The 27868-nt window shown below is 47.6% G+C and overlaps 2 protein-coding genes across 6 annotated transcripts in view; one reads left to right on the top strand and one right to left on the bottom strand.

The window, feature by feature from the left end:
- LOC128343774 (ceramide synthase 4-like) overlaps positions 1–3122 on the top strand; it is a 34048-nt gene extending 30926 nt beyond the window's left edge. Inside the window, exon 10 of the mRNA XM_053293210.1 lies at positions 1162–3122. Coding sequence (XP_053149185.1) covers positions 1162–1356 — 195 coding nt within the window. The 3' untranslated portion in view covers positions 1357–3122. The remainder of the gene's footprint in view (positions 1–1161) is intronic.
- Positions 3123–15027: 11905 nt separating this feature from the next.
- Positions 15028–22678, bottom strand: LOC128341802 (uncharacterized). Of its 5 annotated transcripts, none has more exons than XM_053288351.1 (8): positions 22493–22678; positions 21090–21184; positions 20864–20986; positions 20700–20732; positions 20452–20508; positions 20289–20348; positions 20090–20197; positions 15028–19675 (listed from the first exon to the last, which is right to left on the bottom strand). In XM_053288351.1, the coding sequence occupies exons 2-8, from the start codon at positions 21142–21144 to the stop codon at positions 19485–19487; spliced, it is 627 nt and encodes a 208-aa protein (XP_053144326.1). In that variant the 5' UTR covers positions 21145–21184; positions 22493–22678; the 3' UTR covers positions 15028–19484. The 5 variants fall into 5 exon arrangements, with proteins under 5 accessions (XP_053144326.1, XP_053144322.1, XP_053144324.1 ...); XM_053288347.1 differs by having other exon boundaries at positions 20295–20348; XM_053288349.1 differs by having other exon boundaries at positions 21090–22678.
- Positions 22679–27868: the final 5190 nt, after the last annotated feature.

The raw sequence follows: 27868 nt of genomic DNA, 5'->3' as shown, positions 1-27868 counted from the left end.
CCAGAGAGACCCGAGTTCAAATCCCCATTCAGCCATGAGACTTGCTGGGTGACTCTGGGCCAGTCACATCTCTCTCAGCCTAACCTAATTCACAGGGTTGTTGTGAGGAGAAACTCAAGTATGTAGTACACTGCTCTGGGCTCCTTGGAGGAAGAGCGGGATATAAATGTAAAAATAATAAAAATAAAATAATAATATTGAAAAGGCATGGCTTTTTCACAGATTTTTCAGCAGATGGCCAGTAGACGGCGCAAATAAATTATCTGGCATGCTTAAACATCATGTAGAAGCCTAGTAAAAATCGGTTGGGAATTTACGTTGAAATTGAAATAAATTATTATCTAGTCAGAGTCAGAAATGGGGCAGACCTTTCAGGGTCTGAAAAGAAAATTGCTCAGTCTCTGAAAGTCTTTCTCTACAATCCCTAAAGCTTGCTTTTTGTGAGTAGTGCTATTTATTCAAATTTTAGTTTGTTCTCTCTCTCTCTCACACACACAAACACACACAACCAACATTGTTCATGATATCCATGATTTATATATCACAACAGATTTAAAAGCTACTATTTTTATACACTCATCATTTCTCAACTCAGCATATCCATCTTCTGTGTCTCAATTCTGCATAATGCTCCTAGCTTTAAACCACACATTTTCCTGTTAACTGGAGAAGGGAGAACAGTGCCTAAGGGTTTTTCTTATCCTGGAAATGATCATTCCAAGTTTCGGTAAAGAAGCTCCATCTTTCCACAAAGTGGACTTTGCTCACTTATTCCAAAGCACTTCTATACAGAGGGCCTTCAAGCCTGGAGCTGGCCCTGGGGCAGGTGACAAAGGAGAGGAGAGCTGGTCTTGTGGTAAGAAGGATGAATTGTCCCCTTTGCTAAGCAGGGTCTGCCCTAGTTTGCATTTGAATGGGAGACTATATGTGAGCACTGTAGGATATTCCCCATAGGGAATGGAGCCACTCCGGGAAAGAGCACCTGCATGCTTGCACACAGAAGGTTCCGAGTTCCCTCCCTGACATCTCCAGATTCCTGCCTGTATCTTTGGAGAAGCTGCTGCCAGTCTGTGTAGACAGTGCTGAGCTAGATGGACCAATGGTCTGACTCAGTATAAGGCAGCTTCCTGTGTTCCTTACAAAGGTTCACTTCTTTTGCAGATGGAAGGGGACCTGAAGAGTGATACAGAAGACAGTGAGAATAATGAGGAAGAGATGGAGCAGGAGAAGGAAGCCAAGAGGAACGGGGTCCCCCCTCACAGCCCAAACAGTACAGCTGCTGCCTTGGCATTGGCAAGAAGAACCCCCTGCAGCGGAATTGGCAGGAGCCAATGGCCCACCGGCGGCCATGCCTAAATGAGATAACTGGAGCCTGCATGTTATGATAACTGGAGCCGGCCCCTGCCAGGTTGCTCCTGCTTCTCGTAGGCCTGGACGGGCACCCCTCTAGCTTCCTAGCCAACTCTCTGCCCTCTGCAGAATACACACTCTCTGCTGCTTCTCTTGATCTCTTCAGTTCTTTACATTGTTTTTGGAGTAGCCAGAAGTAACACAAGGGATGGCGTCGCTTCAAGCTGGCCTTGCCTTCTCGCTTCAGCCGGCTCTGATTGCAGCTTGGCGAGGTCGTTGCAGCCGCCCACTTGCGCATCTCCACCAAATAGCCCCCAGCATGTTCCCCCAACGAACTCTGAGAGGTTAGGGCGCTATGAGGCCAGATTCAGGAGGCAGTGACAGCCTGGGACGTGGCTGAGGCCCCGCGTGGTGGTTCATCAAGAGGCATCTCGATGTGACGCAGAAGCTGGAGAGCCCGGAGCCCAGCGGAGTGCTTGGGACGGGGTGCAGGAGCAGCCGATCCGGCCATCGCAAGACGGGAAATGCCGTCAAGAGGTCTCTGTAGCTGGGATCCGGGTAGAAGTGCAAGGAGGACATTTGAAGTGACAGGAACTGCAGGAGAAAGGCGATGGGAGAACTGGCGATATTGGGTGGCCCGTCCACAGGGCACCACGAGGAAGCGTTGAGCTAGAAGGAAGACTGCCACGCTGCCCCCAGCAGGAGGGGTCTGGCTATGATCCTGCAACAGGAGGGCCTCTTCCTCCTCCTCCTGAGTCGGGCTGGGTGGCAGGTGGGAAGCTATGCTAGTGCTACCATTTGGGCTGTATTTTCCCAGTTCTCTTCCTGAGTCGCGTGACTCCGCCTTCCGGTGCCATATTGAGCACACCCGACTGCTGGAACCAATAAGGTCATTGAGGAAAGCAAAATCCAGGGCGTGTCTCTGTTTTTATCAGAATGGTGCATGCTAAAAATGAGGCACGCTGGGGCCCGCCATACGGAGGATCAGTTCAGCTGTAGAACAGCAGAAGAACAAAAAAGAGGAACCACTGGGTGAAAAGGATGATGGTTTATTCCCAGTGCATTTTGAAAATAATCTTTTTCAAGGGAGCCTGGTGAACAATGCAAGCCAGAAAAACATACATTAGGAATGAATGATCTGACATAATCCTACTAAATTGTTTAACATAATCCACAAACACTCAGTTCTACAAAAACTTAAGATATACCCCAAAGTTACTGTTACTGAATGGCCTGTCTCCCATATTTCTAAGCAGACTGATCAATGTACCCAACCCCAAAAGGGGTTCTTGAGTTCTCCACTAACTTAGTTTTATCTTAAGATAAAATAACTTCTTACGGTGTTGTCCCTTAGATTTTTCATTCAAAACGTATGTGTTTTTCTAATAATAATAATAACCATTTGCTGACAGCTCCATAACAACTTGTTCTCTGGGTGGCTCAGAAAGTACAACAATAAAACAACTATTGAGTAAAATGTACTGTTAAAACACATAAAACTACCCAAAAAAGCACAATAGAATACAAAAAGGTTTTTTAAAAGCTGTTTTATATGGCCTGATTTTTAGTCTACATTCCCTAAGAAAAGTAAGCTTATGAGATCACCTGGCATTGTGTCTGTCTGTGTGACCCTCGCTATCAACTTTGCAATGCTTGGACCAATATGAACCAAATTGGGTACAGTTGTAAGGACACATAGAAACATTTCTTAGTTTGTGATGATGTCATCCACCCCGAATCAAGATGGCAGATGCGTGAACATTTGAGGCACAGTTGGGCTAAATTGTGGATCATCCAGAGGCGTAACTATAGGGGGGGCAGGGGGAGCACGTGCCCCGGGCGCCACCCTGGTTGGTCACATGGGGGGGCGCCAAAAAGTGCCCCCGCCGATCCCCTGGCTTTCCCTTTTTTGGGGTTTTTTAAAGCGCAGCAGTCGAGTGAGCAGTCCGACCGCTCCGTTCCACGTGGTGCCCCCTCCCCCGGTCCCGGCGCCACACCCCCGCCCCCCCATTGCTCGGCTCTGGCATGCGGGCGCCTAAAGTTTGTCGACTCAAACAATCTTCGTCATCACAGCATGAGCAGGAACAGCAAGTACTCCGCACTCCCAGTCCCCGCCCCACCACCAGTCGCGCATGCGTGGTGCTGGTGTCTGACTCCTCCTCCCAACTCGCCGCCTGCAGCACGTGCGTCGGTGACGAGGCAGGGAGTCGGACTCAGAGTCGGAGCAGCGACGGGAGTGTTTCTGCTGCTGAGGCCACTGAGCACAAGCACTAGGGGGAGTTAACGGCCGGCCGCTGCCTAGGGGTGTGTCCGAACCGATCTGGAGGCCATTCTAAAGGCCTCCGAACTTCCAGACCAGTTCGGACTTGGCCGGTCCGGGTCCGGGTGGGGGGTCTTCCTTTAAGGGCAGGAGGGCTTGCTTACCCCTCCCGCCTCTTTGCCCCCTCCAGCACCCGTCTTCTATAGTATAATTGGGGTGCTGGAAACCAGCCGCCCCAGCCGCCCCCCCCCCCTCCGCTAGCAGATTAGGGGCAAAGAAAAGCTACTGCTGCCCCCCCCCGCCCTCCCTCCCACCCACCCGCCGCCCCCCCCCCCGAGTGCTCACCACGTTTGCCGAAAAATAGAGAGGAGCTCACGCAGAGCTCCTCTCTTGCCAAAGTCTCCGGCCAAACTGGGGCCTTGGGCACGCGCGCACGCGCGATAGAACACCTTAACTAATAGAACTTTCGCCGGAGGCCCGGTCTACCCACCGGGAGGAAGACGGGGGGGGGGGCTGGGGCGGGTGGTTTCCAGCACCCCAATTATACTATAGAATACGGGCACTGGAGGGGGCAAAGAGGCGGGAGAGGTAAGCAAGCCCTCCCCGCCCTAAAAGGAAGGCCCCCCTTCGGTGCTGGTCCGGACTGCTCCGGACCATGCACATCCCTACTGCTGCCGCATAACACAAGCAAAAGCACCAGGACAAGGTGTGTGTGATGATTGATGTGTGAACTTGGTCGGGCGGGGCAGGCTTGGCATTGCACCTGGCTGGCCCTTATACTTCTATTACTACATGGCCAATTGATTTCCATGTTTTTTTACGGGGTGGTGGTGAGGGCATAGATGGCTCGGTGGTAGTAGGGCAGCTGCTTTACATGCAGATCATGCCAGGTCCCAGGTCCACTTCCTCCTCCCCACCTGAAGCCCGAGGCTGGTGTGGAGAACTACGGAGACAGATGGCGCAAACGGCTGCGCCTGACTGGGTATAAAGCGGCTCTCGAGGGTCCCTTTAAAACCGGAAGAGGACTTTGATGAGGCTGCTGGGCTGAACAGAGTGTTTTCACCTCCTCCCACCGTCCAGGAGGGCGGTCTCAATACATTTCTGCCCGCCCTCATCACCCACCAGCTAGTGGCCCCCAGACTGCGCAGCACTAGACCGACCGAGAAGAAGTTCTCTCACACGGCCATGGCAGCAGCCCCGCGCTGCCTGCCTCTCTTGGGGCTAAGAAGCCTTTGCTGGCGCCCCAGTGGACTTGGAAGGGGGAGCGCGCCTAGAAAGTTCCGTGCGGTGGCACCTCCCCGGGGGCTGGAGCTGCGGGGCATCTACCCACCCCTGGCCACTCCCTCCACCTCGCAAGGCGAAGTGGGTGACATCCGGTTGGAAGAGGACGTGCGCCTTTATGCCGGACTTCCCTTCCGAGGTAGGGGCAGCAGCAGAAGGGACGCGGCGGCAGTGGGCTCCCTCGAGGGTTGACGTCCATCAGGCAGCTTGTCTCCCCTGACCTTTTGAGTTTTCCCCTGTCGCGGCGGTGGGGGGGGGGGCGCAATTTCAGTGCTTGCCCCGGGCGCCATTTTCCCTAGTTACGCCTCTCTTCTGATGTCAGGTGCAGGGTGTGTGGCTGGGGCGCCAGGCCCAGCCCCGGACTGGCGGCGACCCGGGTGCTTTGAACCCATTCGCTCAGTGGTGGCTCCGCCCCTATATGTATGCCATGGACACAGAGTGACAGACACAGAGAGTGGGAGTGTGTGTGTGCTATAAACACAGCAGCTACACAATATGAATAAATAGCACTGCTCACAAAAAGCAGCCTTTTCCTACTGGGGATTGCAGGGCTCCAGCGGCTTGCTTTTCAGACCCTGAGAAATCTGCCCCCTTTCTGAGTCTATTTGGTAATTTCTTCCCACTTCCCTTCCCACTTCAACACAAAATTCCAACTAGATATTTTACAAAGCATCTACATGACATCTACATACAGTGCACAATCTCTTGGTGCCATCTGCTGGCTGTCTGCTGACACTCTGTGAAAAAAACCATGCTTTTTCAATACTAGGAATACAGGAATACATACATCCCTAGGAATACAGGAAGCTGCCTTCTACCAAGTCAGACCATTGGTCTATCTAGCTCAGTATTGTCTACGCAGAGAGGCAGCGGCTACTCCAAAGTTCCAGGCCGGAATCTCTCTCAGCCCTATCTTGGAGATGCCAGGGAGGGAATTTTGAACCTTATTTATGCAAGCAGGCAGCTGCTCTTCCCAGAGTGGCCCCATCTCCTAAGAAGGAATATCTTACAGTGCTTGCAAGTCTCCCATTCAAATGCAAACCAGAGTGGACCCTGCTTAGCAAAGGGGACAATTCATGCATGCTACCACAAGACCAGCTCTCCTAATGAAGCAGTTTTTTAAAAATGCAGTTTTTATGGATTGTCAGCAGGGTGCTTTACAGATTACATGGTAATACAGCCGTAGTTGTATCACAATGAACGTCTGTGATGCGATTCATGGTTACAAAAATTAACCGCAGGTTCGGTAAACTCCAGTTTCACGTGACGTGTAAATGCAGACATTGCTTTTGTAGTCCCTTCTCTTTCACTGAAGTTCTGAACTCCTCAGTCTGAACTTCTGCTTTCAATGCCGAACTAGATGGACCAGTGGTCTGGCTGAGCAGAAAGCATAATATGGAATATTATGGTCTACCTTCTGCAGAACTGGATGTCACTGCAGGCTAAAGCTTGCTTCCACTTTGAAGGTATACCTCCTTTACGGATACCCTCTTTGACAGGCTGAAATCAGGATCTTGGGAGGTCATTGTGGGCAGCTGCATGGGAACACCCAGCATTCTCCCAGCTGTGAAAAAGACAAATTCCACAGTAGGAATCATTGATTGATGGATCGATTAAGTGTCGTCGGTGTTGACTCTTAGCGACCACATAGATAGATTCTCTCCAGGATGATCTGTCTTCTACTTGGCCTTTAAGGTCTCTCAGTGGTACATTCATTGCTGTCATAATCCACCTTGCTGCTGCTGGTCATCCTCTTCTTCTCTTTCCTTCAACTTTTGCTAGCATAGTGGACTTCTCAAGTGAGCTGGGTCTTTGCATAATGTGTCCAAAGTATAATAGTTTGAGTCTGGTCATTTGTGCCTCGAGTGAAAATTCTGGATTGATTTGTTCTATGATCCATTTGTTTGTTTTCCTGGCTATCCATGGTATCCTCAAAAGTCTTCTCCAGCACCAAAGCTCAAAAGCATCAATGCTTTTTCTATCTTGCTTCTTCAAAGTCCAGCTTTTGCATCCATAGAGTGTCACGGGGGAAACCATTGTCCAAACAATTCTAATCTTTGTAGGTGTAGACACGTCACAGCATCTAAATACCCTTTGCAAGGCCTTCATTGCAACCCTACCAAGTGCTAGTCAGCGGTGTATTTCTTGACTGCTGGATCCTTTACTGTTGATCGTCGATCCTAAAAGGCAGAAGCTACCCACCACTTCAATGTCTTCATTGTCAATTCGGAGGCTGGTTGCTGTACCCGTTGTCATTAGTTTAGTCTTCTTTACATTTAATTGTAGTCCCATTTTTTCACTGTGCTCCTTGACTTCATTACTAGAGCTTGCAGATCATCCACATTCTGAGCTATCAGAGTGGTGTGTGTCATCAGCGTAGCGCAGGTTATTGATGTTTCTTCCTCCAACTTTAAAACCACACTCATCTTCTTCCAATCCAGCTTCTCTTAGTATATGTTCAGCATATAAACTGAATAAAGAAGTAGAGAGTATACAGCCTTGTCTTACTCCTTTGCCGATCTGGAACCAGTCTGTTCCACCATGTTCCATCTGAACTATGGCTTCCTGTCCTCTGTATAGGTTCCTCATGAGAACAATGAGATGTTCCGGATGCCCATTTTCTGAAGGATATTTCACAACTTGACATGGTCAGTAGTATAGGGGCATACCTGCTGTCAAAAACCATGTGCTTTTGTTTACAAACAAAAGCACGTGGCTGGAGGATGACGTCACAGTGACGTCACGGGGGCGGGGCATGCAGCTGTCAAAATGCATTTACGTCACCGGAAATACGTCATCGGAAGGGGCTGAGGAGACTCCCACGTGACCGGAAAGGGTCAGAATTGGGGGACGCCCTTACCCCCGGAAGTCTGGCACCTACCCTACCACGCCTACCCCAGAATATGTCCAGACATGTCCGAAGGTGGGCATGTGACCCCTCTACGAACACGCCTAGCCACCCTGGACCAATAGGAACAGGTTTCAGGCTCTGGAGAGGCCCGAGTGAGCGGGTGTGATAATGGTCAGGCGGCCATTTTGTGCAACTTTATTGGTCGAAAAGGCCCAGAGGAGACCCCACGTGGTCGGAAAGGGTCAGAAGTAGGGGTACGCCCTCACCCCGGAAGTCTGGCACCCACCCTGCCACCCCTACCCCAGAATATGTCCAGACATGTCCGAAGGCGGGCATGTGACCCCTCTACGAACACGCCTAGCCACCCTGGACCAATAGGAACAGGTTTCAGGGTCTGGAAAGGACCGAGTGCGCAGGCGTGATAATGGTTGGACGGCCATTTTTTGTAACTTTATTGGGTGAAACCGGGTCAAGTGACCCCTCTATGAACAGGGTTAGGGGTGGTGCATTTAGAGGGAAGCCATTTTACAGCTGTACAGAGACGATGGCTGACGCTAGGACTCCACCGCGTGCCACAGACCTATCATCGCCACAGGCACCCACAAAGATTAAGCCTATGCAAGTGCGGAGTCTGTCCTTCCCTCCTATGGGTATGAAAACCCCTCAGAGGGCTGATCTTATTGCTGGGGAGGTTCCAGAGACTAACTTTGCAGCAGGGCCCTCGGATGAGGGTGGTAGACTAGAATGTGATTGCGGGCACTGTGACACCAGCCTTCTAACCACCATGGAAACTGAAGATGAAGAGCCTCCAACTACCACCTCCAAAGTGGGAAACGTGTGTTCCTCAGATTCTGAAACAGAAGAGCCTGTGAAACAAAAGCGGCTTAGGAAGAAGAGAAAATGGGTGAAGAGCAGACCCCAATTTGATTGGCGACGAGAGGTGTTGTGATAGCTCATGTGGAGAGTATACTTATTCAGATGAGTGCGGGTGCGAATCTTACTTGTCATCCCGGTCAAGGGTCGTCTATTGCGAGCATAAGTGCTGCAGATCGAGCGAAGACTGGTCATCTTGTAACTGCCTGACCCCAGACCCGACCGACCCATGGGCCGATTACTGTAGGGCTGTGTGCTTTACTTCATCATCTGAAAGCGGCGAGGAGGAGGAAACCTTGGATGGCCTTGTGGTTACAAAGCCTGAAGAACCAGACCCCAATGCGGAAACTGGCAAGCTGGTGAGTTGGAGGCGATTTAAGCAGTCTTGTTTTGTTTACTTGTGTTTTTTTAACCTGTTAGTATTAAAATATTTCCCTCTTTTGTGCAGGTACGGGGTGTTGAGAACATGCAACTCAGGGATGTCAATGTGTCCTGCATTTCCTGTGCGTGTACTGATGGGGCCCAATAAAAGAAATTTGTTTTAAATATGTGTGTCCATACTTGTGTTAAACAGAACCATGGCAGGGGCCGAAGAAGTTTTAAAGAAAATATATTACAACCCTGGGAGAGTGGGGAGTTTTGGAGGTGTAAACCCACTATTTCAAGAGGCCAGACAGCAGAGTAGAGATCTGCGTAAAAGACATGTTGAGGCATGGCTTTCAGAGCAGGATGCTTACACTCTGCACAGGCCTGCAAGGATTCATTTTAAAAGAAACAAGACTGTTGTTTCAGGGGTGGATGCACAATGGCAGGCCGATTTAGTGGACATGCAGCAATATTGTAAATACAACAATGGGTACAAGTACATTTTGACGGTTGTGGACATTCTATCTAGATATGCTTGGGCTGTACCTCTAAAAGATAAAACAGGGAGGGAAGTGGCCGGTGCTTTTAGAGCTATTTTCAAAGAAGGCCGAGAGCCTGGCAAGCTCCAGACAGATAGAGGGAGGGAATTTTTAAATAAACCTGTAGGGACCCTGTTAAAGGAGCAAGGTATTCACCACTTTGTCACCAACAACGATGTCAAAGCTGCTCTTGTGGAGAGACTGAACCGAACCTTGAAAACACGTATGTGGAGGTATTTTACTGCTCATAACACATTCAGGTATATTGATGTCCTGCCTCAACTCCTAAAGAGCTATAACCACAGCTTTCACAGAACCATACAATGCAGGCCGGTAGATGTCACAACCAGCAACGACCTGTCTGTTTGGAGAAGAGTCTATGGAAGCTGTAGCCATAAAAAAGCAAAGTCTCCAGTGTTAAGAAAAGGAGATCACGTCAGGATTTCAAAAATTAAAGGGGTTTTTGAGAAAGGTTATGAACAGAACTACACCACAGAATTGTTTATAGTGGACCGAGTCATCAGAAAAGCTGAACGCCCGGTCTATCTGGTAAAAGACTACATGGGTGAGCCAGTGAGCTCATTATTGTGAGCCAGTTATTGGGAGCTTCTATCATGAAGAATTACAGAAAGTTAAAGCAGGAGAGGGCAAATTGTACAGGATTGAAAAAATTCTAGCTACAAAAGGCCGTGGCAAAGTAAAACGACATTTAGTGAAGTGGGTGGGGTGGCCTGACAAGTTCAATAGCTGGGTACCTGCTTCAGACCTCTGCAATGGGTGATAGGGGTTTTTACATCACACTCCCTAGTAACGCCAGCAAGAAGGCCTTTCCACAGAACGCTAGCTCAGATTTCACCATCCAACTAGCCAGGCCACTGGATCTTCCCGGGGAGTGGGCTCTCAGAGATACAGTACCCGTGCACATGGGACACCATCACGACAGACACTCCATTTCAATATAGCAAGGGGTTAAAGAAATGGACCTTCTACTTACGAAAGGGATATTACTCCACCATAAACGATTTGCTGCACGATATGAATGAAATCACCAGCACCCAGAAGGCTCTAGAGGGGACTACCCTGCTTTATGATTCTGTTACTAGATATATACAGATTATGAGTCCTAACAATGCATACACCTTTTCTGCCGGGGCAGAATTAGCACACATATTAGGACTCCTCCCTGACACACACCCAAAAGAGCTGTCTTACCCATCAAGCATAGCCAGTGGGGTCAAAACTCTGTTTGTTCATGATACAGCAGGCAAAGGTTTCCCTTTTCCTGCAGATATAACAGGGGGGTTCAACACTCTGTTTGTTTATACAGACATTGTAGAGTATCAGATCGTGGGAGACCACCATGTACCCCTTTTGCGAAGTATCCCCGTGAAGGGCCTGAACGGTGAATGTGTTAACATTGTTTATGATAAGCCACACTACATCTCTGTCAGCAAGCACCATATTGATACGATCACGGTCCAGATAAAGACGGATCAGGACAAATGTGTGCCATTCCGTTTTGGCAAGGTTATTGTGAAGCTACACTTTTGCCCCAGAAGAGGCCTACAACTTTAAGGGGAAATAAAAATGCCAATTCTGAAAACCTATGGCGACCCCGCCCTTTACAAGAACTATTACAGGGCCCAAGCCGGAAGCGCTCTTCCTGGCTTCATGGGGGCCCCTGTCATGTATGGGGCTGGAATTGGGGGTATATTTATGATCCTTTTCAGGAAAGCTGTACCTCTTTTGAGGTGGGGGCTGGAAATCATTAGGCCACACATCAAAACAGCAGCGCGAGGTATTGCCAAAGATGTAGTGGGCCATGCCTCCCAAGCAGTTCTGAACAGGATGGATCAAGCTTCTTCCTCACAAGGGGGGTCAGGGCTGATGTATATCAAAAGAAAACAAAAAGCAGCACGTGTGCAGCTATTAGGACCTCCCCAACCTCTTAAAAGAAAAGGGGTGAACCTGAAAAAGCCTCAGAAGCATCGAAGGCATCCCAAGGGGAAGAGGAAACGTGCTCCCGGTGACATCTTTTAAGACATAATGGCTTTTATACATTGCAGCTCCGAAGAATGCATGAAATCGGAACTGGACCTTTTCCAAATTGCACCAACACAAACAAGTATCGAGAGAAGCGTATATGTCGAGGTTCCACCGCTTACAGCCCTGACAGACACAGCCCCTCTGGACTTTTTCATTGCGGGGTCTGGAGATTTTTACCTGGATTTGAATAACACGCTTTTATATGTGTGTTGTAAAATTGTCAAGGAGGATGGGACCAACCTGGCAGGTGTCCTTGTTGAGAACTACCCGCTAGCAGCCATGTTTAGCCAGGTGGATGTGACCCTGGGAGACCGTCTTGTCAGTCAGAGCAGTAGCACCTACCCCTACAGGGCTTTCATTGAAGCGATGATGAATTACAGTGAGGCCACTCTATCTACACAGTTTTCAGCAGGGTTATTTTATAAGGATGCCCCGGGCTTTCACGAGATAACAGCTTTCGATGGGCAGAATTTAGGATTTTTAGACAGAGCAGCGTTCACATCTGAAAGTCGGAAGGTGGACCTAATGGGGCATCTACACACAGATATTATGTTTCAAGAAAAACTGCTTTTAAACGGTGTAGATGTGAAAATTAAACTAACGCGCAACAAGGACACGTTCTGTCTGATGGCAGGTGGAGCTAACCCCCGCTACAAGCTGCAAATACTATCGGCATCCCTCTTTATCAAGAAATGTTCCCTGAACCCTTCTGTGCGGTTAGCACATGCGGAGGCGTTGCTCACAGCCAATGCAAAATACCCTGTGGACCGTGTGAGTATGAAAGTGTTCAGTATCCCCGCTGGAAGCCGTGTCTGCAATCAGGAAAATTTGTATTTAGGGCAGTTGCCAAAAACTGTCATCATTGGTTTTGTGGATAACGATGCATTTAGTGGTTCATATACCAAAAATCCCTTTAATTTCAAGCATTATGACATTAACTTTGCCTGCCTCTATATGGATAGTACTCCCGTCCCTATGAAGCCTTACCAGCCAGATTTTGCAGCGCGTAACTATATCCGTGAGTATGTGGGGTTGCTACAGGCCACAGGCAAGCATCTAGAAGACAGACCCCTGCTCATTAATAGGGAAGAATATGGGAAAGGCTACACACTGTTTGCTTTTGATCTAACGCCTGACCAAGAATGCGGGAGCCACTATTCCCTGATTAAGACAGGGAATCTGAGGGCCGAGATACGTTTTGCCAGACCGCTTCAACTGACCATTAACATGATTGTGTATGCGGTATTTGACAATCTCATCGAGATAAACCACAGACGGGATGTACTGTTCGACTATATGTAATATGGATAGCATACAATTAACACGCGTACTGTCTGCCAGCCCCTGCACCCGAAAGACGTTCTTTGGAGTTTTCCCTAGTGACTGGTTGCCTAGAAAGAGACTGCTACAAAGACCTGTGGGATTAGTAGTGAACACACATGACCATACCCTACCGGGAGAACATTGGTTAGCCATCTACCTGCCAGAGGACAACCAGGCAGAGTTTTTTGATTCTTATGGGCACCCCCCAAATCACCCACGTTTTCCCAAAGCGATAATGATTTTTTTAAGAAAAAATGCCTCTAAGACAGTCTTTCAACCCCGACAGCTCCAAGCTCACGACTCTGTGACCTGTGGCTACCACTGTTTGTTCTTTCTACTGCAGAGGGGTAGGGGATTAACATTTAAGCAGATTCAAGAATTGTATTCTGGGGATTTAGAAAGAAATGACCAGATGGTCGAACTGTATGTTAAGAAAAAGAAATGCATGCCTAGGCATGTTGCAAATTGTTTTCAAAGCACGCAAGGTTGTGGATCTTGTACTGATTTTCACAGAACAATAAAGTAAGCCTTGAGTCTTTAAAAAGTATACGTGTGTGTGCTTGTATCATTCTTACCCGCAAAGCAGCAACTACCACCCTGTAAAATATATTTCAGAGAAAAAATTTATTTGACACTTTTACATGTTTTAATATAAATGTAGCAGGTTACAATTGGAGCCAGTGAGTTCTCACGGGTATTTTAGAAGTCCTGGGTGTAGGTGTTAAGGTTAGAGGGCTAGCTGCAGGGGTAGGATTCTTCATATGTTCCAAAAACTCCCTACTGGTCTGGTTTCCTGCCACAGAGGTAGGCACATTTAACTCTGCCAAACCGTTCATGAACAGATCCCAGCCTTTAGGGAAGCGTTTGGAACGCAGGGTATGAACTTGAGTGAATGCCTTGATCAGATCCACCATGTTGGAACCGTCAACAGCCATCCCCTTATAGACAAAATGCCCCCGCTCATCCCACGCTGTAACTGCAGCATTCTGCCTCAGCTTGTTTAACAAAATCTTTGCCGAGTTCCTAGAACGCACAGGGAGAGTGTCCAAGATTTCCTGAAAGGAGGGATCAGAGCTGTGTGTAGCTTCAACAGCTGGCATCTCAGGCTGTGGTAGAAACAGGTTTAGTCTTCCCTTTTCGGTATCACCCATTCTCACATGTGTTAAATATTTTTGAAGTAGGCCCTCATAAAGTTTAGCCTTTTCATATTCTGTTAAGTCAGACCTCTGAAGAACACCTTGCATTTCAGTGTCTAAAGCGTAGATTGTAGCAGCTCTGATGTTTTCCTCCTTAGGAGGGTTCCCTTTTAACAGATCTAACTGATGTTTGGGGACCATGTACATCTTTTCCGCATACTCCATTATTGTTTGGTTAAAAGGCTTGTTATCAGAGGAATTGCAGTACCTAACAGCGGTGCTAGAAACCCTCCAGACTGCTTGAGCAAAAGCTTCTTCTTTCTCAGAGATACGCGCTTGTTACTCAGTTTTTTAATTAATCCACGCTTTTTTCTTAGCACACGCAACTGGTGCGGAGACAATGGAATATTTCCTTTTAAGGTGTTTAGGGCAATCTCGGATATGGCTGATATTAAATCATCAGAAGCTGCACATAGTATGGCTTTCCTCTGCCGTGCTGAGGCATGAATAAGGAGTTTTAAGAGGGGTATGTTTCTCTTCACACGGATAGACATGGCTCTCAGAGCAGTGGGGTAACAGGAATACCTGTGAAAGCATCAGTGTGACCCCCTTTTGTATCCCCCCTTTGATTTTTTCTTGATGTATACGACAGGCCATTCGGGAGGGAAAAGACCCGTTCTGACCCTATAATCCTCAGGAGTTCTAGGGTTTAAATCCACAACTAGATAACCATAAGGCTCCCGTGTGGCATCGTGGTAGGCCTCAGTGAAATACTTGACATCCCCGGGGAAAATCTGACGCGCCAAATTAATGATCTGTAATTTATCCCTTGGGTTTTTAAAGAGCACCATATACTTGGCATTAAGGCTTATGGTGCGGGCCGCTTTCCCTTTGTAGAAAACATTCTGTGTGATGAGAAAAACGCTCAGATTCCTGTGGTGAACAAACTCAGTGAAAGCGCGTTCAATTTGCTGGCTGTCAGATGAAGCACTCATCAGGTCATCCAGAACAAGAAAACAGATTTTATTTGGGGGTAACAAGCCATCATCATCAATTTTCTCAGGCATACCTTCTACAAATTTTATCATAGGGTATTTACAGAGCATTTGTTTGTACAAAGGTTGCCAACAAGAGTAACACCATACGATTTTTTCAGGCATCACAGATAGCACACTGTGTGCATTGTCCAGCATTTTTTTAAGGAAAAACGTCTTTCCGCTATTGCTTGGTCCCGCAAGGATAGCGGAGAAGGGGTGTTGCCATCGAACATCCATTTTAATACCCGTAGGGGATAGTCTTAAAACCCTCAACGATGACGCGCTTATCAAACACCACTCTCTGCGTCTTCCTCAAAAGACGTGTTTCTATCTCCCATCTCCTCTTATTTCTAACGATGCCATTCTGCTCTACCACAATCTCACGTGGCGGCTTCTGGTCCGAAACGTAGGCAAAAACCAGATTTTTCAGACTGTCAAAATTAATTTTTTGACAATTAGAAAAGTTCAGAGTAATTCCCTTGACCTTAATACACGATTCCCCCCCTGACAGCTTGTAGCCGTAAGATTTAGGACCTGTGCTCACAAACTCTGTTATGTACTGGTCTGCCGGTAGTTCGTTTGTCAGCTCCCCTAAAAAGTTTCCAAGGGGTGGGTTGTACTCCCCCTCACGAGACACATAGATCACAGAATCTGTGTCATGGTACAGGCACTGTTCCCCCAGCTTCTCCATGATAGAGTACAAATGCAGGCGTGCATAGGCGGTTGTAAAGCACGCCAGAAAAACATTTGTGTGACCTGGTGGAACTATACGTTCTTTTGCATCTTTCCAAGACACACAACATGTATCATCATCAAGGAATTCACACATAGAGACCTCATAGCTATCTGAAAAGAGGTATTGGAAAAGCTCGTTAGGGCTTTTTACTATGGATGTCCTAGGAAGGTTTGATCTCTGAGCAAATTTCCCCCACAAGGAATGTAAGAAAAGCTTGGCTATCTGGCGTTTAGCAGGATTTGATTCAATCATCTCGGGGCGTAAACACACACCTTCTTTCTTATAATACTCAGCAATGTATTTCTCCCTATCCTCCCTGCTGACATACTCTGCTGGGTAGCCCGAAGCCTCTTGCTTCTGCCTGAGAAATGTTTTGACGTACTCTGAAAAGAGGCTGCCAGAACTCCTTTCAAAATGCCAAACCTCATAGATCTGTGCCACCCTGTAACCTTTAGCCACAGCAACATTCAATTCTACAGTGCACCATGTACCCACTAAAGCCCTTTCCTCATCATTGTGCCTGCATTGCTCCAGCTGCTGTGAGTCTGCACAGAGACTGCACAGCGGAAACATGAGCTTCCCGTTCACTTTGACAGGGAGGACAGGGAAAAAGAGACGGTGTGGTGGGTATACCTTCACCTTGGCAATTCCAAAATATTCAGAGAGTGGTCTAAAATCGTCATAAATTACTTTAGGGTGACCTATGGGAAACTGGCGATTTCGCATGATAAAAGGATAGAGAGAGGTAAAATCTGAGTAGTGAATCTGTTCTCCCTCCTTCGCCTCATAATACAGACTCACACAGCCTGTCCTGCCCCCAAACAACGCATCTCTAGGTTCCAGAGGTTCTGGAAATCCCTGCTGCTTCAGAAAATCTACCACCTTCTGATCCCCCTTGACCATGTCACGCCACTCATGCTCCCATATACAACGGACTTCAAACCCCATGCGTTTTAAGACATCTGCTTTCCTCTCACTAGCATTGTAGAGGAAACCATAGGTTTCCAACAACATGGGGTGCTGTTTGTGTGCTGAATAACAGGTTACACACCCGTGATAAAAGCAGCCATTAAATTCAAAAGCACATTTCTTTCCCCCATTCACAGAATAACCATCTAAATAATATGCCTTAACACCCCCCGACGCCTCCTGAAGCTCCTGAGGAATATCAACCTTAAACTCACCCCCTTTCAAAGTGTGTTGAATATGTATGTTTTCCCTGTGGGCTATGTATTCCAACCATTGAATGGACATAGTTGAGAATCTTTTGCACTGATGATGGTAGTTATCTGGGGCCGGTATGGCGATCTCTTCATCTTTCAGATACTTGTAGCGGTACATTCTTAAGCACACACTAGCAAGCGTAGGGTATTGGAAAGGGTCGATACCCACCAGCACCCTGGCATTTTTCCTCCCCATAGGTTTATCAACGACATCCCATGTCATCTCAACCAATTCATGTCTATATTTTGTACAGGCCTGCATCAGGATGTCTACATCTTTCTGACAGTAATAGGCCAATTCCTTCTGCATATCAAACGTTTTTGATTTGTTTTCCTCATACCACTTCATGAATTCTTCCCTATTTGCAGGCTTCATAGCATCCACAGCGTAGTCCTGGGGGTCTGGCATATTCCCAACATAACTCTCATTTTCTTTTTTATTAAAGAAATGTGGGAAATAGCCCTTGCAGCCCTGAAAACCCATAGCTTTGGGGAGTTTTGCTAGAGCCATGGGTAGGTGGCATAGGGAATCTATAAATTTTATGTCATTTTTTGTAACTGTTATACACAGCAGTTTTCCCCCCTGTGTGAGCAGCTCTACATCGAGGCCTTCATTGATTAGCTCTCTCAGTATCAAAATGCCATCGTAGCTCCGCGAGTTGTGAGCCACCAGAAAAGTGCACCCCATAAACTTATTATCTGATGTAAAACGTAATACAAACTCATTCAGACATTTATCTCCCTTAAATTCCCAATAATCCCCTTGGGGCCCCCACTTCTCCCAATCTTTCTGTTTCTCTTGATATGCTTTAACAGGCTCCACAGTCTCCCCTTCAAAGGCCTTGGCATAAATATAGTTTGGGACGTGGATCCCATCCTCCTGCCTGCATTCGCAGTCATAAAACACATATTTTACTGATATCTCGGGGTACTGTAGATGTGGAATGTAACACGCGTGTTCTACCCCGGGGGAAAGGTACTCATAACAGACACGGCACTGCTTTCCCCTACAGATGCGTTCAGTTTCATGACCCAGCTCCACATAGCGGAAGCACTTTTCACATAGATCACGCGGGATGCATTCTACCCGCCCCACGGCGGCGAGCTTCATATGCTTTCCTAGACACTCATGTGATCTACACTGCATCTTGCATTTGGGGCATCTGATTACACGCCCCACGTGTTTTACACATCCAGCCTCTAAACAGCAGTGGCACCTCATCAAACAGTCGTGTGTGTGTCTGTAGGGTGTGTAGCAGACATAACAAAAATTTCTGGTCCCAAAAAACCCCTTGATGTTCTTAACCCCATAATAATGATCCTTATGAAGTGACAGAAAACAGGTTTTGAGGTACTTCTGTTCAGGAGTTTTTAAAATACTCCATCCAGAAGTTCCCCATTGCACAACAACAATATTGACCTTCATGTGTGTCTCTACGGTTTCCACGTCTGCATAAGACACTTGTTTTTGCTCACTCCACCCAAGATCCTGGTACAACTTTTTTGCTCCCTTTTTTATCTGTGTAGCGGTGGCTCTCAAATCTAGAACAGCCATGAGACTCGCTGCAAAACAGAGGGCTGTGTTAGGCATGGGGACATCTATCAGATGCAGCCTCTTTTTCTGTATAATGCTGCTATAGGGTATTGATTTTATATGCCTGCGACCGGCTCCTCGGGGGTGTGTGATGACAATCACAGCCAGTGTTAATACACCATCAGCTAAAATTTGTGCATAACTTTGAAGCAGGTTAGATATAGCGCTTAGGAATGCCTCAGCGTTCAGATGGCCTGCCTGTCTCCTTGCTGAGTAAAGGGGGTTTGAAATCCCTGGCGCTCGCAATCTGAGCTGTACAAAGTCCCCTGGTTCTATATGGTTGTTTATATTATCCAAAACCCTTTGAATAGCAGAATGCATCCCAGATAGCGCATCACAAAAGGAGTGTACTCTGTCCAAATTCACAAACTTGAATTCGTAATACATTTCAGTTCCATTAAAGCGTGCATAGCTCCTATTATAACGCTGTATAAACTGAAGATCCACAGGTGGGGTTTCTTCAGAAATGCCTGCTGCTTCTTCAGAAGAGAACTGTTGGGAACCAGCTGCAGGTCCAACATCGAACGCCAAGCCTCCTCGAGAAGCTCCGCTGTGGGTAGCCCGCTCTTTGGGGGTGGTATTCGGGCCAACATCAGAAGCCTCACCTAGAGAGGACCCATTCTGGGTTTCACACTGTTCAGTAAAAGCATTCTGAGGACTGGGGCCACTAGGTGACTCCTCGGATGGTTCAAATTCGTCTGAAGAATCAGAAGCATTCCTATACCCTCCTGGCTGGTGGCTAGATGTGGACCCTCCCCCCACCTGTATGCAGACAGGGTATGGTTGATCTTTTTTATTTCTGTCTACGAAATCACACACAGGGTTTGCACGTGTCTTTAGACATTCTAGCTGTTGTGAAGTATCACTAATCACGGCCATTTGTTTACTATGATGCGTTTTGCTTGTTCAAGGTGTTGCTCAGCTTCGGCCTTGCGTTCAAAAGCCACAGCCCTAGTCCTTATCAATGTCTCTATGTGTTCTGTGACACGTGCCATGCTGGCCAAGAATTCGTTATCTTGGGCGTTCAACTCTTGGACATCACGGACCCCCGGTTCATGTTCTGAAACAGATAGATCAGAGGGGGGCAGGGGGTCACCATGTATGTCTGGAGTAAATCACCCACAGCTAGTAGGTTTGAACGTGTGTGTGTGTGTGTGTGTGTGTGTGTGTGTGTGTTGTGCCATGGGGGGGGGGTAGACTTACCAGGCTTCTGAAACGGTCTCTGGGTGTCTTGTGGTTTTGCCCGCTCCTAGGGCTTCCGGGTCAGCTGTCGTCAGGTAGTAGAGGGAACGTCTTCAGGAATCCACGCAGACAAGGGGGGGGGGGGTCCTCCCCAACATGACACATAGGTGTGTGCATGATGTGTGAGCGTGTTTGTGTCATGCGGTGCAGAAATGTCTTACCCGCATGGTACAAACATGTGTGTTACTGAAGTATGTAGCTGTTTGTGTCATGCAGTGTGGAAATGTCTTACCAGGTTCCAGGATAGCCTTTCTGGGTTTTTTGTAGGCTGGCTGCACCTCCACGTCAGAGTCCCTGGGCGCCATGTGTCCGGGTTGATGCTGTTCATGGGATACTACATCTGCAGATAAGGGAATCATACGGTTTTATCAATAAAAGCTATACATAAATAAAATAGTTAAAACATTTCATTCTTTCTTTCTTTCTCCTACCCTTACTCTTTGCTTTTCTCTTCAATCTGCTTAGACGTGTGGGGGCTGGTTCAGGTTCTTCTGTAGGGAGAAAAAAGGGGGGGGGATGTTAGATAGAATTAGTCTGAGGTTTCCACACGGCGTATACATTTGCAGGGATGCTTTTAAAATAAAGCTATTTTACCCTCTAGAGCACTCTCAGTCAGATTCCGCAACCCGTCCTGGGTATTTGTCAGGTCCACTGTGAACAACATAGGCATGTGTTAACCATAATTATTAATAATTCTATTTGTATCCCCCCCCCCCCCCGGCCTTCCAAAATAAATAAATAATAAAAATGGCTCAGGGCTGTTTACACAGAGAAATAATACACAATTTGTTGAATTTTAGAATGAGATATTACAGAGAGATTGGGGGGGGGGCTGTTCTTACCTATGTTATCATCACTTCTCTGCCCTATGCCATCTACAAGAGAGAGAGAGAGAGAGAGAGAGAGAGAGAGAGAGAGAGAGAGAGAGAGAGTTGGTCTTACTCAGAAAACCCTTCAAAACAGTACTCATCTAGAATTTATTTTAAATTTTTAAAATGTAATTTACCAGATACTGTGTTTCTAACAGCCTGTGATGTGAGAACCTCATCCTTTGGGATGAGATATGGGTCCGAACCCTTTGAGAGAGAAAAAGTGGCTCTCCCAGACCGAGGGGCTTGAACAACATTTTCTGTAGAACATCAAATATAAATCAGTCATGTATATATCTTCATAACATTTTAAAACAATCTAAAAAGGGGGGGGGGGTTGGGGAGAGTAGAATATAGCCATACCCATATCTTGAGGGATATTGGGAAGATTGCTCATTTCATCATCCCTTATGCTCATCTTCTTTGGTGGTGTTTTTCTTTCTTTGTTTTGGTGAGTGCTGTTGAATATATACAAAAATACCCAACCAGGGACATGCTCAGACATATCCTCCCCAAACAGAACCTAAACGGGCACCAAGATGGAATATCGGCATGTTTACTCTCTTGCTGTGGGCTGTATCCGGCAGGCCTGTGGAAAACCAGAAGCGGTGGGGATAGGCCCCTTGCTGCTTAAAATGGAGGCCGAACTAAGACCCCACATGGACTCTCTTCACCCTAACAGCTTGCTAGATATTGAGAACTATTTCACATCCTTGATGGCTGCAGAATTTGCAGATGGGAAAATCAATAAGGGCAGATTTTTAACTATTTTTCTGTTCGGTGGTTTGCTTACAAAAAGTCTTACAAAGCGTCTATGTCCTGCGGTGAGCCAGCAAATCATGGACAAGATGGCCCTTTTTCTTACAGATTACATTGTGAGGAGTGGCTGCCATGAACACGTGTGCTGGGTGAGTTTATTTAATTTAAACCATTTACAGGATTGTGAGTTGTGCATGCATAACCCTGTTTTATTTATTTGTTGCAGGAGAGCTGTTTTGCAGAGAACAGAAACTGCCCTTGGAATACTAGATTTCTACAGATGTTGAGGCGTACATCAAAAATGCTGTATATAATACTGCCTGTGTAAATATAGGTTTTAAGAATAAAATTTTAAAAACAACAAGGGTCAGGGTTCTCATTTAAAAAAAAAAAAAAAAGGCCCTGTGGGTAAGATTCAAATCATTCCTGACCCTAAAACATGCTCTCCAGATATAAAAATAGACATTTACTAAGGAAGCATGCAGATTCAAAAACAGGCCACATGGCGTAGAGAGGAAAAAATGAGAGAAAAAGGGGTAAACTGCTAAAGAATCATGCATTTTAAACCAATCCTGGCCCCTAAAACAGGCTCTCCATATATATAATAAGCATTTACTAAGGATTCAGGCAGATTCAAAATCAGGCCGCATGGCTTAGAGAAAAAATGAGAGAAAAGGGGGTAAATTACTAAAGTTACATGCACTTTTAAACCATACAAGGCCCTGAAAACAGGCTCTCCATATATAAAATAAGCATTTACTAAGGATTCAGGCAGATTCAAAATCAGGCCGCATGGCATAGAGAGGAAAAAATGAGAGAAAAGGGGGGTAAATTACTAAAGTTACATGCACTTTTAAACCATACAAGGCCCTGAAAACAGGCTCTCCATATATAAAATAATAGCATACTAAAATATCAAAAGATTCCAAAGATATCAAACAGATTCAAAACCAGGCCCAGCAGCATATTTTAGAAAAAGCAAGTTATAAAATGGTGGGTAGCCATACCTCAGACTTCTTTCTCTGCAGGGTCCTGCTTCTGGGGAGTGCTTCTGGGTGAAAGAGAAAGACTTCCTGCTTCAAACTAGTTTTATCAACGTGAGTTCTATGCCCACATGGTCTTGCAAGACCTTTCTGATTGGATGTCCACCAGCATGCTGGTTAGGGGAGTGGTAAAAGATTCATGATGGCTGATGGGATTATCCCCCCAACCTACTACAGAACCCATTGTCTGATGAACGCATCCTCTTGTCGGACCCAAACCTACTACAGAACCCTCAGGGCTGGTGAAGTTCCTTGTAAATATATCTGTAATAGGGTATCCCCAGCAAAAATAAAGCAGTCATTTGTTTAGAGCCAGGGTTATTTTATTTATTTATGAATTGATACATAATAATATAGTATTTTAATAGACATACAAAAACAGTCAGTATTCTAGGAAGAATGTATTAACAACAACAAAACCAAAAAAAAGCAAAAAACACACACCACTAGAGGGCAGTCGTGTACAACAGTTCCATTAGACTTTTGCGAGGGAATTTATTCAGGTATCTCTGGAACAAGAAACTGTCTGTATCCCCTTTTTTCGAGGACACAGTTCACAAAAGAGAGCATTCTGGAATCGTTCTGTTGTGGGATAGCTTCTAACACAGCCTGCGGGTCATCAGAACCCTTAACCCTGCTGATGAGGTTTAGAGTCTGATTCACGGTATCACTAGATAGCAATAACATTTTCAAGCTGTAAGCAATTATATTAATTATGTGGAGCACTGCTTTCACACACATCCTTGATGACAATGTTCTAATAAATCTGGAAACATTTCTATCGGTCCAAGTAACACATTCATGTGAGTCTTGCCCCCCTGCTTGAACCATACACCCGTAGCATGAATCATACATGTAATTCTTCAGGCAGTATTTTAAAATTCCATATACCCCGGCTCTGACAAGGCCTTTCATAGCAGAACGTCTTTTCCTTGCTGGTATGTAATCTGAATCATCCACTTGTAGTCCTAGGAAATTCTGCATAGTAACATGGCTGGGTTGATGCGTTCTCACAGCGGGAGGATTCTGTAGGATGGGGAAGGTATGCTGTTATTACTATTTCTTTCTATCTTTCTTTTAAAAGAGATATTCCCACCCCTAAATTCTCCATACGCACCCTGATATGCATGTTCCCGGGCTCTGTATAGTTCCATATTGCTAGAGGCAGTGTGTCAAGGCCACGGTCCTCACCCTCCTGGGAAAACATTAAAGAACACAGTTTTTATGTTGCAGCCCTGGGAACTCTCACATACTCCCCAAGTCTGTAACACCAATAGTGTTTATTTACCTGAGCTCCAAAAGATTCTGCCGCTGCATCTTCCAAGATTCCCTGCCAGATTTCATAAAGTTCTTGGTCTTCTTCTTCGGGACGCTTAGCTGGTGGGAATTTCTCATCATCAGAACTTGTACTAATATACCGCTTTCTCGGGCTAGGGTTTACAATTGTTTCTTGTACAATATCCTCCAAGGATCTCTCTGGGGAACCCATGATCGCTCAAACCGTGGGTCTGCAAAAACAAAGTGGCTCAGAGAGAAACGGGGTATTCCTACTGAATCAGAATGGCCAGGCATGTTCGTAGAGAGCTCACTTGACCCCGATACGGTCAATAAAGTTGCACAAAATGGCCGCCCGACCATTATCACGCCTGCGCACTCGGACCTTTCCGGAGCCTGAAACCTATTCCTATTGGTCCAGGCTGACTAGGCGTGTTCTTAGAGGGGTCACATGTCCACCTTCGGACATGTCTGGACATATTCAGGTGTAGGGGTGGTAGGGTGGGTGCCAGACTTCCGGGGTGAGGGCGTTCCCCTACTTCTGACCCTTTCCGACCACGTGGGGTCTCCTCTGGGCCTTTTCGACCAATAAAGTTGCACAAAATGGCCGCTCGACCATTATCACACCCGCTCACTCGGGCCTCTCCGGAGCCTGAAACCTGTTCCTATTGGTCCAGGGTGGCCAGGCATGTTCTTAGAGGGGTCACATGCCCACCTTCGGACATGTCTGGACATATTCTGGGGTAGGCGTGGTAGGGTAGGTGCCAGACTTCCGGGGGTAAGGGCGTCCCCCAATTCTGACCCTTTCCGGTCACGTGGGAGTCTCCTCAGCCCCTTCCGATGACGTATTTCCGGTGACGCAAGTGCATTTTGACAGCTGCATGCCCCGCCCCCCGTGACGTCACTGTGACGTCATCCTCCAGCCACGTGCTTTTGTTTGTAAACAAAAGCACATGGTTTTTGACAGCAGGTATGCCCCTATACTACTATGGTCGATGCAATTGAAGGCTTTTCTGTAGTCAATCAAGCACATATTGACTTCTTTCTGGTATTTTTTGGCTTTCTCAATTATCCAGTGTGCATCAGCAATGATGTCTCTTGTTCCTTGGCCTTTTCTGAAACCAGCTTGAACATCAGGCATTTCCCTTTCCATGTAGGGCTCCAGTCTGTGTTGGATGATACTGAGCATGATTTTGCTAGCATGTGAAATTAAGGATATTGTGCGATGGTTTGCCCAATCTGTTAAGTCTCCTTTCTGTGGTATGGGTATGTAGACTGACCTCTTCCAATCTGTTGGCCACTGTGTTGTTCTCCAAACTGGCTGGCATAGTTTGGTTAGAGCTTTGACTGATTCTTCTTCTGTTGCCTGCCATATTCCTGTAGCTCTTCCATCAATTCCTGTAGCCTTCCGACTTGGTGATGATGATCTAACTTCATCTTCCCTGCTGAGGGCAGGCGGTCCATCCTGAAAAGTCACGATTGCACTCCGCACACCCCTTGTAGAGCATGGCTAATGGCTGCCACCCTGCAGACGTTCTGCTACCTTGCCCACAGTCTGACCATGTGAGCACTACAGAGCTTGCTGAGATGTGGCCTCATCGGATCAGGGAGAGGGAATGGCTCCCCTACCCTCAACCTGGAGCTTGCTGGGCTGCATTTGGATGACCGCCTGCAATGCCGTTCATGGGCACAAACATTAAACTGTGGGTTCAGCAACCTCCGGTTTCATGTTACATGTGAAATGCAGCCAATGTCTGAATGTGTGAAGCTGCAGCTCCATCACCCAACTGTGGCTCCGTGTTTATTTTATTTTAGTGATTCTATTTTTACACTTCTATCCCGCTCTTCCTCCGAGGAGCTCAGAGCGGTGTACATGGTTATTTTTAGCCTCACAACAACCCTGTGAGGTAGGTTAGGCTGAGAGAGACATGACTGGCCCAGAGTCATCCAGTGGGTTTCATGGTTGAATGGGGATTCGAACTCAGGTCTTGGAGGTCCTAGTCCAACCCTCTAACCACTACACTATGCTGGTTGAGTTTCTCTGCGAAACTAGAGGTTCCTAAGCACCGCTGTGCTGTAAATTGGGTTTTGTGAGGAAGCTCCTCCAGGTCCCATCAAGAGCTCAGCTCAGAAATGCCTCCCTTCTCCATTCAGCAGCAGCCTCTCTCTCACTGGCTGCCTCTCAGAGTGAATGCTCCTCCTGCCCTGCTTGGCATCAGGCATCCTGCCTCCCTAGAGTTCCTGCACTTAAAGGGACAGAGCCAGATACGAATAAGCCTGCTTCCCACCCCACCCACTTTGACCTGACATGTTCCTGAGCAAAATGCAGGGAAACTACCACTGGTCCCGTTGTTAGATTCTTTAAAGATAAACAACCTTCTTTTACATGCATGATGCGTGTTTCTGTTAATGGCACTGATAAATTCGCAGTGGGATGGGTGTGCTGGCATGTGGGGTGGGGGGGGGAGGCTAGAAGCTTCTGGGTTCTGTGGTTGTGGTCCTGGGTTGCCATGGGGAAAGCAAGAGTTCAGAGAAGTTTTAAGGGCAAAGCCTGCCTTGCCTGCCCTCCGCCGCCGCTGCCTCCACTCACCACAAAGCATCAAATGGAAGCGGCAGCGAGGAGGAGGAGGAGGAGGAGGGGTGCGTTCAGGCGATAGGGTGATGGGGTGATGGGGAACACTCACCTGCTTGCCTGCCCTCCTCCCTGCTGCCACCTCCACTCGCTGCAAAGGCGAATGAACCTGTGCCTGACCTCATGGGGAGGTGGTTGTGTGGGAGAAGGCGCCTGAGACACGAGGGGGGACTGTCTGTCTCCAGCTGCAGGGAGAAAGCGGGTGCAGCTGCAGATGGTTGGTGTGTGTGTGGGGGGGGGGAATCTTCTCCCCAAGCTGGTCCACGGAACAATGCCCGTTTCCTTCCCCGAGCACCCCACTCTGCCCCTCGTGCCCCCCCCGTGCACCCTCCTGGGCCAGGAGTCCTGGCTGCAGCGGGCAGGAGGGTCGCTGCCGAGCAGGCTATGGGGAGCGACCCATGCGCCTGCCCTCCGCCCCACCACCTCTAGCTGCCTCTCACAGGTGGGCTATGGGGAACCCTCGCCTGCCCGCCCTCCTTGCCGCCCAGCTCCACTCATCCGGGAATCAGCAGGTGGGGGTGGCAGCAGCAAGAAGGGCAGGTAGGTGACCAGCGGGTGGGTGTCCCCATCACTCGCTGGCCTCCTCACCACCGCCAAGCCGGAGGTGGCAGCGAGGAAGGCAGGCACTACACACTCCCCAGCAGCGCACAGCCCGCTCCCACCCTGCTGAGGGGACTCCCTTTCAAATCCAGGGAGACTGCACCACTTCCATTCCCCCCCCCCTTTAAAATGGGGTGCCTTGAATCAGTGAGTCTCCCCCAATAAGACCGCCTTCCCAGCTGGAAGAGCCCCTTGACACCCTGGGGTATCGCTGATTGTGTAGATTATGCATGGCTGGCTGTGTACAGCTTATTCCTTCTGGGACAGTCACGGCTATAAGGAAGGGCAGGAAAGAGTTAAGATCGCCCAGAACACGCCCCCTCTTGCATCGCAGCCAATGCTTGCTGGGTGTCCTCCGACACGCTGAAGCCATGCCCACAGTCTGGCAATGGAGCTGGCTGGGACGCAGCCTCAGTCTGCGGACTAGCCAGAGGGAGGGGTGATTCTGGCCAGCGGCGGTCGGAGAGAATGAAACTTGAGTTGAAGTGGCGTGGTTCTTGGGTTCCGAAATCCAGCACAGGTTTGTTTGACTGAGAGCGTGTTCGTTTGGGCTACGTCTGAATGAGGCCTAAGCAAGCCAGCCTGTGGATTTCACCTCAGCTGGTCAATTCCAGCCAAAGGAAGAGTGCAAAACATTGCAGGTGCATAGGAGGCCTGCAAATCCACAGGAATGGGCCACAATAATGCAAGAATGCTACCTCTGGAAAACAATTACTAAAGGGAGGAGACTCCAGTTCAAGGGGCTAATTACTAATGGCCACAAAACAGCAGGAACCAGATGAGAGCCAGAAGTGAAGTGTGCCCAGCAAAGAGGAGGAGACAGAACTAGGCCC

Source organism: Hemicordylus capensis, chromosome 2 (assembly GCF_027244095.1).
Source record: "Hemicordylus capensis ecotype Gifberg chromosome 2, rHemCap1.1.pri, whole genome shotgun sequence".
Classification (NCBI taxonomy): Eukaryota; Metazoa; Chordata; class Lepidosauria; order Squamata; family Cordylidae; genus Hemicordylus; species Hemicordylus capensis.
This window is presented reverse-complemented; position numbering and strand designations above follow the sequence as displayed.